The sequence below is a fragment of the Terrapene carolina genome, unplaced genomic scaffold (genome assembly GCF_002925995.2).
Source record: "Terrapene carolina triunguis isolate 2854851 unplaced genomic scaffold, T_m_triunguis-2.0 Scaffold113, whole genome shotgun sequence".
Taxonomy (NCBI): domain Eukaryota; kingdom Metazoa; phylum Chordata; order Testudines; family Emydidae; genus Terrapene; species Terrapene triunguis.
Genome location: NW_020664464.1, coordinates 19,898,596 through 19,912,443, shown reverse-complemented (window position 1 = coordinate 19,912,443; position 13,848 = coordinate 19,898,596). Strand labels below are relative to the sequence as shown.

The following is a 13,848-nucleotide window of genomic DNA, read 5'->3' as shown; positions in this document are numbered from 1 at the left end:
CCAACTAATTGTCTGGCTCTTCCACTCATTAGGTCTTTATTTACAGAATGCTCATTGACAGATGAATATGACCAGTTTGGGATTTTTTTGTTTACCCTTAATTACTCCCCAATCCCCACATGAAGGAATCCTTGTCTAGCTATCCTCCAGCTGCTCTGACCTGGAAAACATACTCAGACTGTTCAGTCATGGCTCTGAGTATCCAGAGCTAACCCCACACTCAGATTGTATCTGTCATTTCAGAGCACTTCTTTTATATGGTCTCCAATTGGCCACAACCACCAAAACATTCACACAATTTACTTAGGACAGCAGGCAGACACGGTCGCTTTGGCCAGGAGTGAACACCAACTTACTCATCATTGGCACGGAAAGCGATGTGAATACTACACTTCTAAAGAGATAGGAATGAGGAGGAAGAAAAACATCATCTTTATACATGCTGTTTTGGAATGGTTTAGCTACTCTGTTAACACAACAGCAACTAGTGCACTACATGCATAAAGAAATATAATGATACAGCTCCCTATACTTCCATTTGCTGTGATGCATGGAGAGAAACACAGAAGAACAGCAGAGAAAAGCCCAGAAAGCTGCAACGGAGAGTTGCCTTCCCTTGGTATGCTCTCTCGTTCCTGGGAGCCTGCAGGAAACTCCATTCCATCACAGGGCTGCCAAGAGGATTCAGGGGGCCTGGGGCAAAGCAATTTCGGGGGCCCCTTCCATAAAAAAAGTTGCAATACTACAGAACACTATATTCTCGTTGGGGCCCCTGCGGGGCCCGGGGGAAATTGCCCCACTTGCCCCCCCCGCCGGGCGGCCCTGTTCCATCCCCATAGCAAATCTGTATGGATGGCCTAACTCCCAGGGAGGGATGAAATGCAAGACATGTCCAGGAATATACTGCCATACTATGGGAGTTAAGGCTCCAAGAAGCAGTATTAACCGCCATTCCAACATGTCCACTGTGCGTGTGCTTGTGTAAAAAAAGTGAGGAGGGGATATGGTGCAGTGGCGATTTGGCAGCCACACATTCCTGCCTCCAGCAGGTGTCATGATGCTCAAATTAAGTGCTTTTGATAAGCATTAAAATAGCTATTTAAAAAGAAATGGTTTCAAGCTTAGGATTTGGTATTCGACTCCATCACCATAGCAATTAGGAAAAAAAACAAAAACCAAGAACTCATCTCCAGTAATGAAGTCAGTATGAAGTCAGACACAACAACTTCACTAAATTGGGTGAAACAACATGGCTGCAACTGACGTCAAAACAGAATGGGATATTATCCTATTGAGGTAATAGCAAAATTAAGTTCCTTAAATGAAACTATCCCTGTGTCACAAACCCTATTTGTTTAAGCAGGGGAAGTGTACAACCAGACCTTATGCACTGATTAAATGAAACCCAGGACAGTCCTAAATTTAAGAACTGGGTTTTATCCTGTCATTTACAGTATATTTTTTAGTTAAAGGTTAAATTAGCAATTCTTGTTGCTCTCGCAAATTGAATACTATTGCCTGAAGCAAACATTTTCCTTCTAAGGCCTTTCTCCTGCAAACAGTTGTTCATTGAGTTCAGTGCCTCTACACAAGTCACATTACCCACAGGCCTAAGCGTTTCAGGTCCTAGCCTTTAGACTGTAAGCTCTTCAGGTTTGAACCATGTTTAGCACACTTTAGAAAATATTTATTTAGATTTAAACAATAAACATGCACACAAGAGCTCTAGGCACCTTAACAATTAATTAGGCTCCCAACCACATAACATTGACCAACGGGGGGGAAAACACATACAGGTAACAAGTAAGTTCAACCAGCCAACAAAACAAAACCAAAGCCAGCCCATTTGGCTGATATGGGATTGGAGGCTCTCTCTGTTGAAGAACAGCATCCTCTTCCCTTCCATGGAGTCCCTATTGGTGGTGGGGTGCAGGGCCAGGCTGCAGGTTCTAGCGTGCAATAAAACCTGCGCTGCAAGGACTAAATTCTGCTCGCCTTATTCACATAAATAGCCCCAGGGAAATCAATGGATCTACATGCACAATGAAGATAAGCAAAAGAACATGACTGGCCTTAAGACTGTAATATTTATATTTCTTCTGCCACCCTCTTCTTAGCCCTCCCCCACTTATAAACAGGTGATAAGTAAAAACTAACATATTGCACCATATGGCAAACCCATAATCTAATCCTGACTGCAATTCGAGAGAGTTTCCGTGTAACTGTTTCCAGTTTCTCCTTCCCTCATAAGAGAAGAACTGCCTGAATTCACATCCCTCACTAGCAGCATACACAGTTTTTGCAAGCTTGCTTGGATGCCTAACCAAGCCAGAAAAAAATCTGTTCAGTATGTGCTGCATAAGCAAAAGAAATTACATCCTTGAGCATCTGCAAGGAGAGATATGGATCCTTAAAAACACAAATTAATGAAAGTGCCAGTGCGTTACTAACACACCAGTTCCTGCACTGATTGTACTTCATGGAGCCAAACCAAGAAAAATAATTCAAAGACATTGTTATCCGCTCCCTGAAAAGTTTAAATTTGCAAAGGTTCACATATTTAAAATGAAGTGGTAGAATAAGCAGTATGCTGTGGTTTTAATTACACTGCATAATAACAGACCAATAAAGCAGATTTTTTTTCTTCTGTGGGAAATAAACTAAACAGCACCACCAAGCAATTATTTCTGAAAACCCTCTGCACCTCTTGTGCCTTTCACGTAGCTACACATCAACACATTTTATAAGGCAACAGATTATCAACCAGTAGTACTTATGTTGACAGTCTAATTCAGATATCAACAGCTGACATCCACTACACAGTTTATTATTCACTTTTGAAGAAAAATCCATTTCAAGACACAGCTCAGAGGGATGGGGACGGTAACACACAAAGGACTCTTTCTATTCCCTTTTCCCTTGCCACCATGATCTCAAGATTATACAGAGATTTCCTCCCCACTCCCACTCACAAAACTACAGGGCCCAATCGATAGCCGGTGGAGCGGGTCTTTCACTTGCTCACCCACAGAAGATGGGCACAATATAGAGCAGTTTAACATTTCTTCTGAGTGATGACACCTTCTCAGAAGGTTGATTATGTGAACAATATTTGTATACAAAAACATCTGAAAGGGTCTAGGCTGTAACTTGAGTTTAGAACCTTCAGACTAGCTAAAGCAAAGCTAAAACCTCTTGCTATAATTAACACCTATTTCATTGCTAAAGTATTTATAGACTTCTTTCTTAGAATTCCCAGATATCATTCAATTTAAGGTAATACAACAGTACTAGCAGACAACAGTTGTATTACAACAAGAATTATCCCACAGAAATAGAGCATTCTACTGATGTTTAGGTTATGTAAGTACTACTAAGATGCTTACAAGACATTTTTTCCCCTATTACTTGCATATATAGACATATTCTGTGACTTCTGGATTTAACCATTTTGGCCACATTTAAATTTTTAGCTATGAGAAATTACCCTTCTGAGTTCTCCTGCAGTATAATCTTTTTGTAGCCTCTCTCTGGTTACGTATTAAAAGTTATGCATACGTATGTACCAACCTTAAAAATTTCTGACTTTATATGTAATGTTATCTTGTAGCCTTCCTACATCATCTCTCACATTTCTGCTTTTTAATCTAGATCACAGTTACATTATAACTAAATATTTTAAAAAATCCCTTTGGCACAACAATTTTGAGCTAGTACTATTACTATGCAATTAAGATAAACCTGACAGCTTTGAAGGGAAGAAGTAAATTTCTCAAAGGAATATCAGATGTTACAAATTTCTAGAGGGAAAATAAGTGACATTGCCTGCACAGTTTCTGTACATCAACCTGTTAAGAAGAGTTTCCAATTCTCAAAACCATCACTGAAGGTCAAACTCTATTTGTTAGCAAAGCTTAATCTGTTCAAATATCCTTTCACCATGTTCCGAATAAGAGAATGCAATATAGTTACTATAAGTCGATACTCAGGAGATGGACATTCTTTGCATTTTTAGAGAGGAATATTTTTGAAGATTTGCACAAAGCATGTATCACGAAAGGAGATATTTGCCTACTTGTAACAAGCAAACTAACATCACAACAAAAATTTGTTTTCACACGGTCTCCAGAAAGACTATTTGCTCACATTACTGAATACAAAGAGATAAAATAGTGTCTTCTTAGGCTACCTCTACACTAATAGTGCTACAGTGGCACACTGCACTGATGCAGCTGCGCCACTGTAGCGCTTCTGGCTACGATGCTCTAAGCCGTCAGTTTAATTACACCACGAGAGGCAGTAGCTATGTCGATGGGAGAGTGCTGTCTACACCACCGCTTAGCTCGGTATAACTTACATCGCTCAGGGGTGTGGATTATTCACATAGGGATATGGTTATACTGAAGTAAGTTCTAGTGTAGACAAGGTCCAGATGTGCAAACAAAACACCACGATAAATAGACAACTACTTGTTTTCTCTTTCATCATGTAGCAGACTGAAGATAAGGTTATAGATAAACTTCACTATAGTCACTGATGAATTATCAGACATCTTGGGTAAATTAAAAATAGCAACAGTCAGCGGTGATTCCTCCTCATTTCATGAACCAATGAGCACATATAGCCTGATTTTCAGACACACCAAGGACAGACAAATCTAACTGACGTCAATGAGACGGGCAGACACTCAGCACATATCTGAATCACACCCATACCTTCTTGGGAGTTTTAAAACTGAAGTATTTCTTTTTTCTGACCAGCCAAGAATTTTTGGTTTGTACATTAAATTAATAGAATGACACACTGTTTTTCTCCAGTCTTCCCCCCCTCCCCCAAGTGTAACACAAGGCAGTTACTTTTAAATAAAGTATATTTTATTTACCTTACCAGGGGGGCGGGGGAGGCATTTCCTAGTAGATGCTTATTAGGCACCTGCTACTTTATAACTTTAATCCTATTACTTTTTTTAAAATATTTGTTTTATTTTAAAAATTATTGGGATAAAAAAAGCCTTCATGCACAAGGAGTATTCACAAATTCGTGTTTGACAACTATAAAGTCTTATGAAATAAATCTTATTTAAGTTATTTTGTCAGTTTTTTTTTTTTTTAAACATATTGCAATACCAATGCAGTTTCTCTCTCTAATCTAGAAAAAGAAGTGACATTGTAACAATCTAAGGCAGGGGTCGGCAACCTTTCAGAAGTGGTGTGCCGAGTCTTCATTTATTCACTTTAATTTAAGGTTTCACGTGCTGGTAATACATTTTAACGTTTTTTAGAAGGTCTCACTCTATAAGTCTATATATAGACTAACTAAACTACTGTTGTATGTAAAGTAAACAAGGTTTTCAAAATGTTTAAGCAGCTTAATTTAAAATTAAATTAAAATGCTGATCTTAAGCCGCTGGCCTGCTCAGCCCACTGCCAGCCTGGGGTTCCGTTCACCTAGGCTGGCAGCGGGCTGAGCGGGGCCTGCGGCCGGAACCCCGGCTGGCAGGGGGCCGGCAGCCAGAACCCCAGGTTGGCAGCGGGCTGAGCAGAGCCGGCGGCTGGGACCCCAGATGGCAAGGGGCCGGCAGCCAGAACCCCAGACCGGCGGCGGGCTGAGCGGGGCTGGCACCCCAGACCAGCAGCGGGCCGGTCTGGGGTTCTGGCTGCCGGCCCCTTGCCAGCTGGGGTCCCAGCCGCCGGCCCCACTCAGCCCGCTGCCAACCTGGTGCTCAGGGTGGGGGGTGCAAGAGTCAGGGCATGGGGTGTGGGGCGCTGGGTATGTGTGGGGAGTGCAGGAGTCAGAGCAGGGGTGTGTGGGGGGGCTGGGTATGTGTGGAGGGTGCAGGAGTCAGGGATGAGGTCCTGGGGGGGATGCAGGGAGCTGGGGTGCCAAGCGGCTCACGGCAGGGGGCTGCTCCTACCCCCCTTCCCCAAGGCCCCGCTCCTACCCCCCTTCCCCGCCTCCTTACCGGTCTGAGCAGCGAGGGTGCTGGGCTTGCTCTTCTCCCCTCCCTCGCAAGGGCCATAGGCAGCAGGGAGGCGGGGCTCCACGCAGCACGCTGGGGGAAGAGGCAGGGGAGGGGGAAGCTTGGCTGCCGGCGGAGCCTGCTGTACAGCAGCAGCCAGTAGGAGCAAACTTGCTTCTGCCCCCTGCCTCTGCCAGAGAGAGCGGTAGGCGGAGAAGAGCGGGCTGGGTTGGGCAGGATTTTTAATGGCATGCTGCTGCCTGCCAGGGTCTGGCTCAGCCCGCTGCTGGGGTTCGGCAGCGGGCTGAGCGGAACCCCAGCAGGCAGCAGCGTGCCATTAAAAAAAAAAAAAAATCGGCTCGCGTGCCATCTTTGGGATGCGTGCCATAGGTTGCCGACCCCTGATCTAAGGGCTTGTCTACACATACAGTGCTGCAGAGTGCGTGTGGCGAAGATGCTCTATAATGACGGGAGAGAGCTCTCCCATTGGCATAATAAAACCACCTCTCCCGCTGACATAGCACTGTCCACACTGGCGCTTATATCAGTGTAACTTATGTCGCTCGGGGGAGGGTGGTCACACCTGAAGCCTGGTCTACACTGGGGGGGATCGATCTAAGATACTCAACTTCAGCTACGAGAATAGCGCAGCTGAAGTCGACGTATCTTAGATCAACTTAGAATCACTTACTTTGTGTCCTCACAGCGTGGGATCGACGGCCGCTGCTCCCCTGTCGACTTTGCTTCCACCTCTCGCCGAGCTGGAGTTCAGCAGTCGACGGGAGAGCGACCGCGGATTTACACTACATGCGATAAATCGATCCCCGATAGATGGATTGTTACCTGCCGATCCGGCGGGTACTGTAGACATACCCTGAGTGACATAAGTTATGCCGACATAAGCTGTAGTGCAGACATAGTGTCGTTTTTTGGGGGATTTCAGAAAAAGTCATTATAGGACAATGCATCAAATCACACCCAATTTAGGTAAATAGGGATATAGCTATAGCTGTACTCTTGTTTCGGTAAATTGTCACTATAATTAGTTAAGCAATACCTCTGCTATTGAAACAACTTCCATCAACAAAGACAAGCCTATATTTATGGAGGCAAACAATTTTGATAAGTCCATTATTAAAGTTTGATCGGCAGTATTAAAAAAAATAATCTCATAGTAAGCACGCAATAATTTGGCAAACTCATACACCAACAAAAGCATTGGAACTGGATAAAAGTAAAGACACTACAGAAGAGTATTTAAAATGCATGGTCACACAGCTTGCAACTGCAGGCAGAATTTAAACGAACAGAAAAGCTTCAGTAAATTTGTTGCTCTTTCACAATAATCTGCATCCTGGCCAGAACTGAATCTGCATCAGCCTTATGAAATGTCATGGTTAGATGATTGATTACTATGTTGCTTATCCCTTATACAGATGTCATAAGCAAGCTTACTTAAATTTGTATTACAGAAAAAACTTTTGTCTAAGTAATGCAACATTTGCAACAATTGAGAGCAGAGTTTTTTTAATAGAAATTTCTGATAAAAACAACAATTGATCTGGACCTCTCCCAAGATTGTTGTACATGTACACACGCTTAGGATAATACCAGATTAGCTAACACGCACAGGAATAAATCATGTACAACTGAGACAATTACAGGGGACCCCATAAGTATCAATACTTCTGGGGTCCTTTATTTGCATTTCCCCTCCCCCCCCCAGGATAAAAATACACCAGTAGGCTGATGAAGCAAGTTTACTATTCTTGGGTAAAGGCACTGTGGTCAGTAGTAAACAAACTAAGAAGTGTTTCTTCCGCCAGGCATATTGCTATTCCTTACATTAGCTTAAAACATCTATGGATTTTATGACAAGCCAAGATGGTTTTAAATTGAAACTAATAAAGGAGGTTTAACTTATGCAATGCATTTAGCAATACATTTTTAATGGATCTTCCTCTTTAAAATAGTAACACGATTTTTATTTTGTAATACTTCTGACAATAACTATCTGATAAAAAGGAAGAATCAAAGTATTTTACAAGTAAAAATAGAACACTGAAAGAGTCCTTAATTTCAAACTCATTCAATGAACCTCAGAGCGTCTATACAGTGCCTTCTCAAAAGGTGTTAGAGGTACTTTATGATCCATATAAATAAGCACACCATATTCCATTTGAACTAGAGTGCATTCATTCACCTATCTTATTTGTGACTGCCACACACACTACCTCTAAATAAGGGGAGAAATGGGGTGGCTTTTTGCAAGACTACAGCCTCCAGCACTGCCAACCCCCAGTGTTAAAAAACTATGAGTCAAGCCCCAGTCATATTGGTTTAAAAATAATAAAAATGGGGTCGTTCCTATTTGCCTTCTCGTTTTTGATTCACATTTGCAAGCTTTTATTTGCAACCATGAGGCTGAAATCTTATTTAAAAAAAAAACAAAAAAAACACTGAGATTCTCACATAACTCCAGAAACCAGCGTTATAAGCAGAAATACCAACAATCTAGAGACTCATGATTAAAAAGACAGAAGAGTTGGCAACTCTGAAAGTAGTATAGATCTGGGTCTCTAGGAGGTGATGGTGAGGACAAAGTATTGGATAATCAATTCTTATTTTGGCCCATCTAAATAATAAATGTATTTTCTTATTAAACAAAAGTGCTGCAGTGCTTTTATACCCTCTACCACAAAACATTCTAGTCTATTTTGACCATAAGTATGTTTTAATGTAAACAAATATAGTTGAAGTTTTTGAATATAAGTCCTAACACCGGATGATGTTCCTTCAACCTGCCCTGTTTTATTGCATTTAGTTTATGTTACCCTCAAATTTAGTTTTTAAAAATGTAATCCTCTAATTCTTAAAGTATGAATGCAGGTAGACTGAATGCTAAATGATCATTTACATACAGAAAAGTTAGTGGCAGTATGCAATACATAGCTGAAAAGTAGATAAAAATGGTAGCATGAGGTTAAAAATGGACAATGTCCAAATTATTTTGTAAACAAATTCAAGTACCTAATTAGTAGCATCTTAATAACTGCTTTTTTTTAAAAAGCATGATATTAACATTTTGCATTTCTCTCTGCTTGAAAAAAAAAAGAAAGAAAGTTAGTTTCACTTTTAGATACTCAAGCTGCAATGTTTGGTTTCCAAGTACAGTAAGGAAAGTTCATTTTAAAATACAATAATTTCCCTGGGAATTAAAAAAAGTCCTAGAAATATTATCTTTGTCTTACATTTTGTACAAAATAATCTGTATTTGGGACCAGATTTTATGCTCAGAGTTTCCCTTTAAAGTAAATGCAAGGAGAACTGCATATTTACCTGGACCATAAAACTTCCCTTGATTGGAGGTTAGACCTTGCTTTGTCCCTGAAAAACCTTTACAACAAAAACCCGATAGAAATCTAGGAGCTCCAAAGGTTTTATTGTGGTGTTTAACATTTACTGTGACTATGTAAATTCCAATATGTGAAGTTTATAAATTAAACTAGTCCATGCTACACCCATTAATGTCTTATTTTTACTAGCCCTGATGGTTACAGCTCAATGCCAGAATACTTCACATGTTCTTGCCAAAAACCACAGGAATCAAGTCAAGTGACTTAATTCAGGCCACACATAATATTTAGACCACACACACTTAACTTATCAGAAGTGCACGGTTTAGCCTCACATAAAAGAACATTTTATGCCTTTTAACGTAAAAGGTATTTCTATTAACGTAATATGGCCAAGCTCTTGTGCACACAATAGAATGAATTAAAGAGATTTGTTCTTTTTAAATACTTGCTTCTATATATATATATATATGGGGGGGGGAAGAACTTTATGCAAAAATTGAATTAATGTGTGTCTGCTGTCTGTGACAATGCAGGAAGGTTTTAAACTAGATAAGATGATCTAGCTAAAAGTTACCTTAAAAGGAGTTCCCTGTATTTTCTACCGAAGTGCCATAAGAAAAAGGCTGATGTTAGGAACACTAGAATTGCCAGCCTGGATCAGACCCAAGGTCTAATCTAGTTCAGTAGCCAATCTAGTGGCCAGCATTAGATGCTTCTGAGGAAGGTGTATCCCCCAGTAAGCAGCTGTGGGATCATTTCCCTCACAGATTAGGTTTCATCCTGGTCCCTAATAGTTAGAGATTGGCTTAAATCCTGCAGCATGAGGTTCAATATACTTTTCAAAATTTGTTAGCACTATCTAACTGTGAACATGTTTGTTTGTGCATACAGAGTACATATGTATTCACATTGACATAACCAGGTTAAGTTATGCCCCTTGCAAAATTTACATTTAAATTGTTAATATTTTGATACTAAAATTATACAATATTTACTCCAGATTCACTGGGCCATTGACAACAAACTGTTTAAAAAAAAAAATCCTGCAGTTCACAAAAGACAAAACACAAAAAGAACCCACACACAACTGACTTCATTTAACATTAAACTGAAGGCTCTTAAAAGTCAAAGAACACTACAAACACTAGCCAACGGTTTGGGCTTGCTATCAAAAAGCTGTGGCAGAAGCTGTGCATTTAGTAGCATTCAACAAATAGGCTTTATATAGACAGTGTTAAACCTACAGCTCTTAACTACTATAAGTCTCCTGATCTGACTTTTCTTTCACTTGGAACAGAATAATTAAACACATATGCCTTGAATCTTCATTAAACAGAGAACAGTTAAAAAAATTAGATGGATTCTCCCATATCTTTATATGCAGAGTACCATTTTGATTTTAGTAAAATAATTAAAGATCACATGACAGATGTACAGAGCTTCTAAAATGCAAAGTGTATTTCTCTCTATATACAAACAATATATTGCAATTTAAGTTACCTGTTTGACTAACATAAGTCAAAGCACAACACAAAATTATTTGAGATCCCTATTTAAAATCTCACACATATACATACAGACTGTTAGATAGATAAATATGAAGTTAGAAGTTATTAAATTAGCAATTATCAAGTTCTAAATTCCTATTAGTTTGAATTATTTAAGACAGCAACATATGATTGTTTAAAGTCACATTCCTTATTTGAATTACACCTACTAGAACACACTGGTATCTTAAAGGAAATAAGAAGGTACAACATGACTATGTATAGGAACAAGAAATTAAATCTGCATGCATTCTCTAGACCTAGGTCAATACATTTTGCTTTAGTCCATAATAATGAATTTCTATATGACATGGAAGTACTACCAGTACCATTTGGAGTCCCTTAACCTATGTTGTATGATCACCTCATTTTACTGTATTCACACTCAGGGTATGTCTACCCTACAGCCACTACAGTGGCACACCTATGGCTCTGCAGCTGTGCCACCGTAGCGCAATAGTGTAGACACTTCCCACATTGATGGAAGGGGTTTTTCTGTCATTGTGGGTAAACCACCTCTCCAAAAGCCCAAGCTAGGTAAATGGAAAAATTCTTCTGTTGATCTAGTCAAGTCTACATAGGGGGTTAGGCTGACCTAACTACATTGCACAAGGCACAACATTTTTCACAGCCTGAGTGACGTAGCTAAAAAGCTAGGACTAAGCCTCACACACAAGCCCCCCCCAATATTATAATACTATTAATAGGGATATTAATCACGAGATTCCTTTAACAATTTATGATGGCTATTGGCCAGCTTGATAGTCATTCACAAACACACTGTACATTCTTTCAGCATCTACTGTACCTGCCAAGTTCTTCTCCAGTCTCATAGTAATCATCCAGGTTCTCCTGCCTGAAGACAGTCATGATAGCTGTCACCCTTCAGAAAAACCCAGCCGACTTCAGCACTTTTTCCTTCCAGCTCATCACCACATCTCTGTAGTATCCAATGACACTTCATGCACTACTGTGCGCCCTGGAGAGGGGAGAGGTAGGTGAGCGCCTGGGTTTGTAAGAGGGCGGGTGGTGCATATCACACACACAGACTGACAGTAGCAAATCTCCCAGCTAAGGTTACACAGAAATCCCCACGGGGATTTAAGGGATTAATCACAAAGCGCGTGTGGCCCTGAATCCCTCGCTCTGCTCCGCGCAAACCAGAAGGGGCCAAGCCCCGCGCCCTCTCCCACACTCCCCCGGTGCGGAGCTGAAGAAGGAAACCTACGAACCGCGCCTCCTAAGCCCCGGCTGTGCGGCGGGCACATGGGCAGGAGCCAGGAGGAGCAATGCAGCCGGCAGCCTCCTCGGCTCTACCCTCTGCTTCTCCCCGCTCCTTCCTCCCCTGCGCCTTCTCCCGCCGCGGCACCCAGCTGCTCCCGGGCAGGCACTTCCCCGCCGCACGGCCGCCACATTCCTCAGTGACTCCCCCTCCGTTACCCGGCCAACGAGGACGTGCTGCCAGGCGGAGCCGCCGGGGCTACCGCGCCTCCGTACACGCCAAGCTAGCAAAGGCGAGGGGCGAACCCGCCCAGGCGGCAGGGACTCCGGGCATCCCCGCGAGCCTCCAACGCACCTGATTCCCGGGCGGGGGACAACGCCTCTTGCGTCTAGCGGCAGGAGCCTCGGCCTTTCCGCACCGCGCAGCCAGCAGAGCTGCCCGAGGGGGGAGCCCCCCTCCCAGCCCAATCGTGGTGCGGCAGGGGGAGGGGACGCGGCCGCAGAGCCCGCAGCGCCGGGAGAACCCGCCCGCCTCCCCCAGCGCCACTCACTGCCGCTGCCGGGGGCTCGCCGGCAGGAACTGGGACGCGGCGCCGACCTCCCCGCTGCCCGGCGTTCGTTGGAGCAGCGCACAAGGGAGCAGCGCAGGGCTGGGGAGCGGGGCTCCGCAGCGCGGCCAATGAGAAACCACCCGCCACCCCCCTTCCGCCGCCTTCTCCTCCCCTTCTGGCCGCGGCCTGCCCCGGCTGTGGGGCGGGACCGCTGCTCGCTCACAGGTGCACGGCCAAGGTGCGGGAGGCGCCGGCTCTGGGGCCCTGACTCCCGGACGGGAGCCGGGCGCTGGGGAGGCAATAGCGCGGTAGAGCAGGTTCCTTGCGCCGCAGCCCGCTAGGATGAGATACGGGTGGGACTGTGGAGCAGAAAGGACCCCCAAAGAGGACTGTGGAATCCCGGGGCGATTGAAGCGAGACTCGGCTCCCCGTGCTCGGCGGTGGCTGTTAACTCTCCTCTTTAATTCAGTGGCGGGGCTGCCCTTCGAATCAGCTTCTATGGGGCAGGTACAGAAACCCCATAGAGAAGTTCTCCCTGTCTCCTGCCTTCTCTGGCCCACTGGAAGAGAGAACCTCTCGCAGATCCACTTGCCTTCCTCCCAAACCCCAGAAACCCCCTTCCCCACTTAGTCCTCAAAGCATTTCAACCTGCATCCGAGCCACAGGGTGTATGGGACTGTGGAGTGACCGTGATGGCAGGGCAAGTTGTTGACCCTCCTGAGAGCCAGGTGATGAGCAGCCCTTGCATGGGCACAATGAGGGAGCAGGGACCTAAGGAGTCTTCTCCTCCTATACCCCCACCCCCACCCCTTTGCATGGTCCACACAATGGCTAATCAAAACAGCAGCCTATCTGCAAGGATTGCTCACCTTCTACTGTCCCTGTAAAAGTTATCACCCCAAAGGAGATGGCGATGAGGCAGAGCCATGCAGGACTCTCCCCTGCACCACCCCACAGAATGGGGCTGGTACACACAAGTGCCCTATATTAGTACACATCCCCCATACACAAAAAGAGCAGCCACAGGCAAGATTACAGTTCCCGAGGCACAATCTCTCTTTGTAAATTGTACCTGCAGTAGTGGTGTGACTCTACAGCACCCTTTCTGCAGGGCTGTGTCCAAAATACTCAGAGCCAATGCATCAGTAATAAAAATCATACAGCATCTGGCACAAAGTGGAACACACAGTGTCCACCCTACGATGCCTCTA

The 13,848-nt window shown here is 43.6% G+C and overlaps 1 protein-coding gene across 1 annotated transcript in view; it reads right to left on the bottom strand.

Moving 5' to 3' along the window:
* Window positions 1-12,698, bottom strand: part of DAPK1 (death associated protein kinase 1) — a 126,344-nt gene extending 113,646 nt beyond the window's left edge. The window contains exons 1-2 of the mRNA XM_026652341.1: window positions 12,638-12,698; window positions 11,674-11,844 (exon numbers count right to left, since the gene is read on the bottom strand). Coding sequence (XP_026508126.1) covers window positions 11,674-11,735 — 62 coding nt within the window. The 5' untranslated portion in view covers window positions 11,736-11,844; window positions 12,638-12,698. The remainder of the gene's footprint in view (window positions 1-11,673; window positions 11,845-12,637) is intronic.
* Between the last annotated feature and the right edge of the window lie 1,150 nt (window positions 12,699-13,848).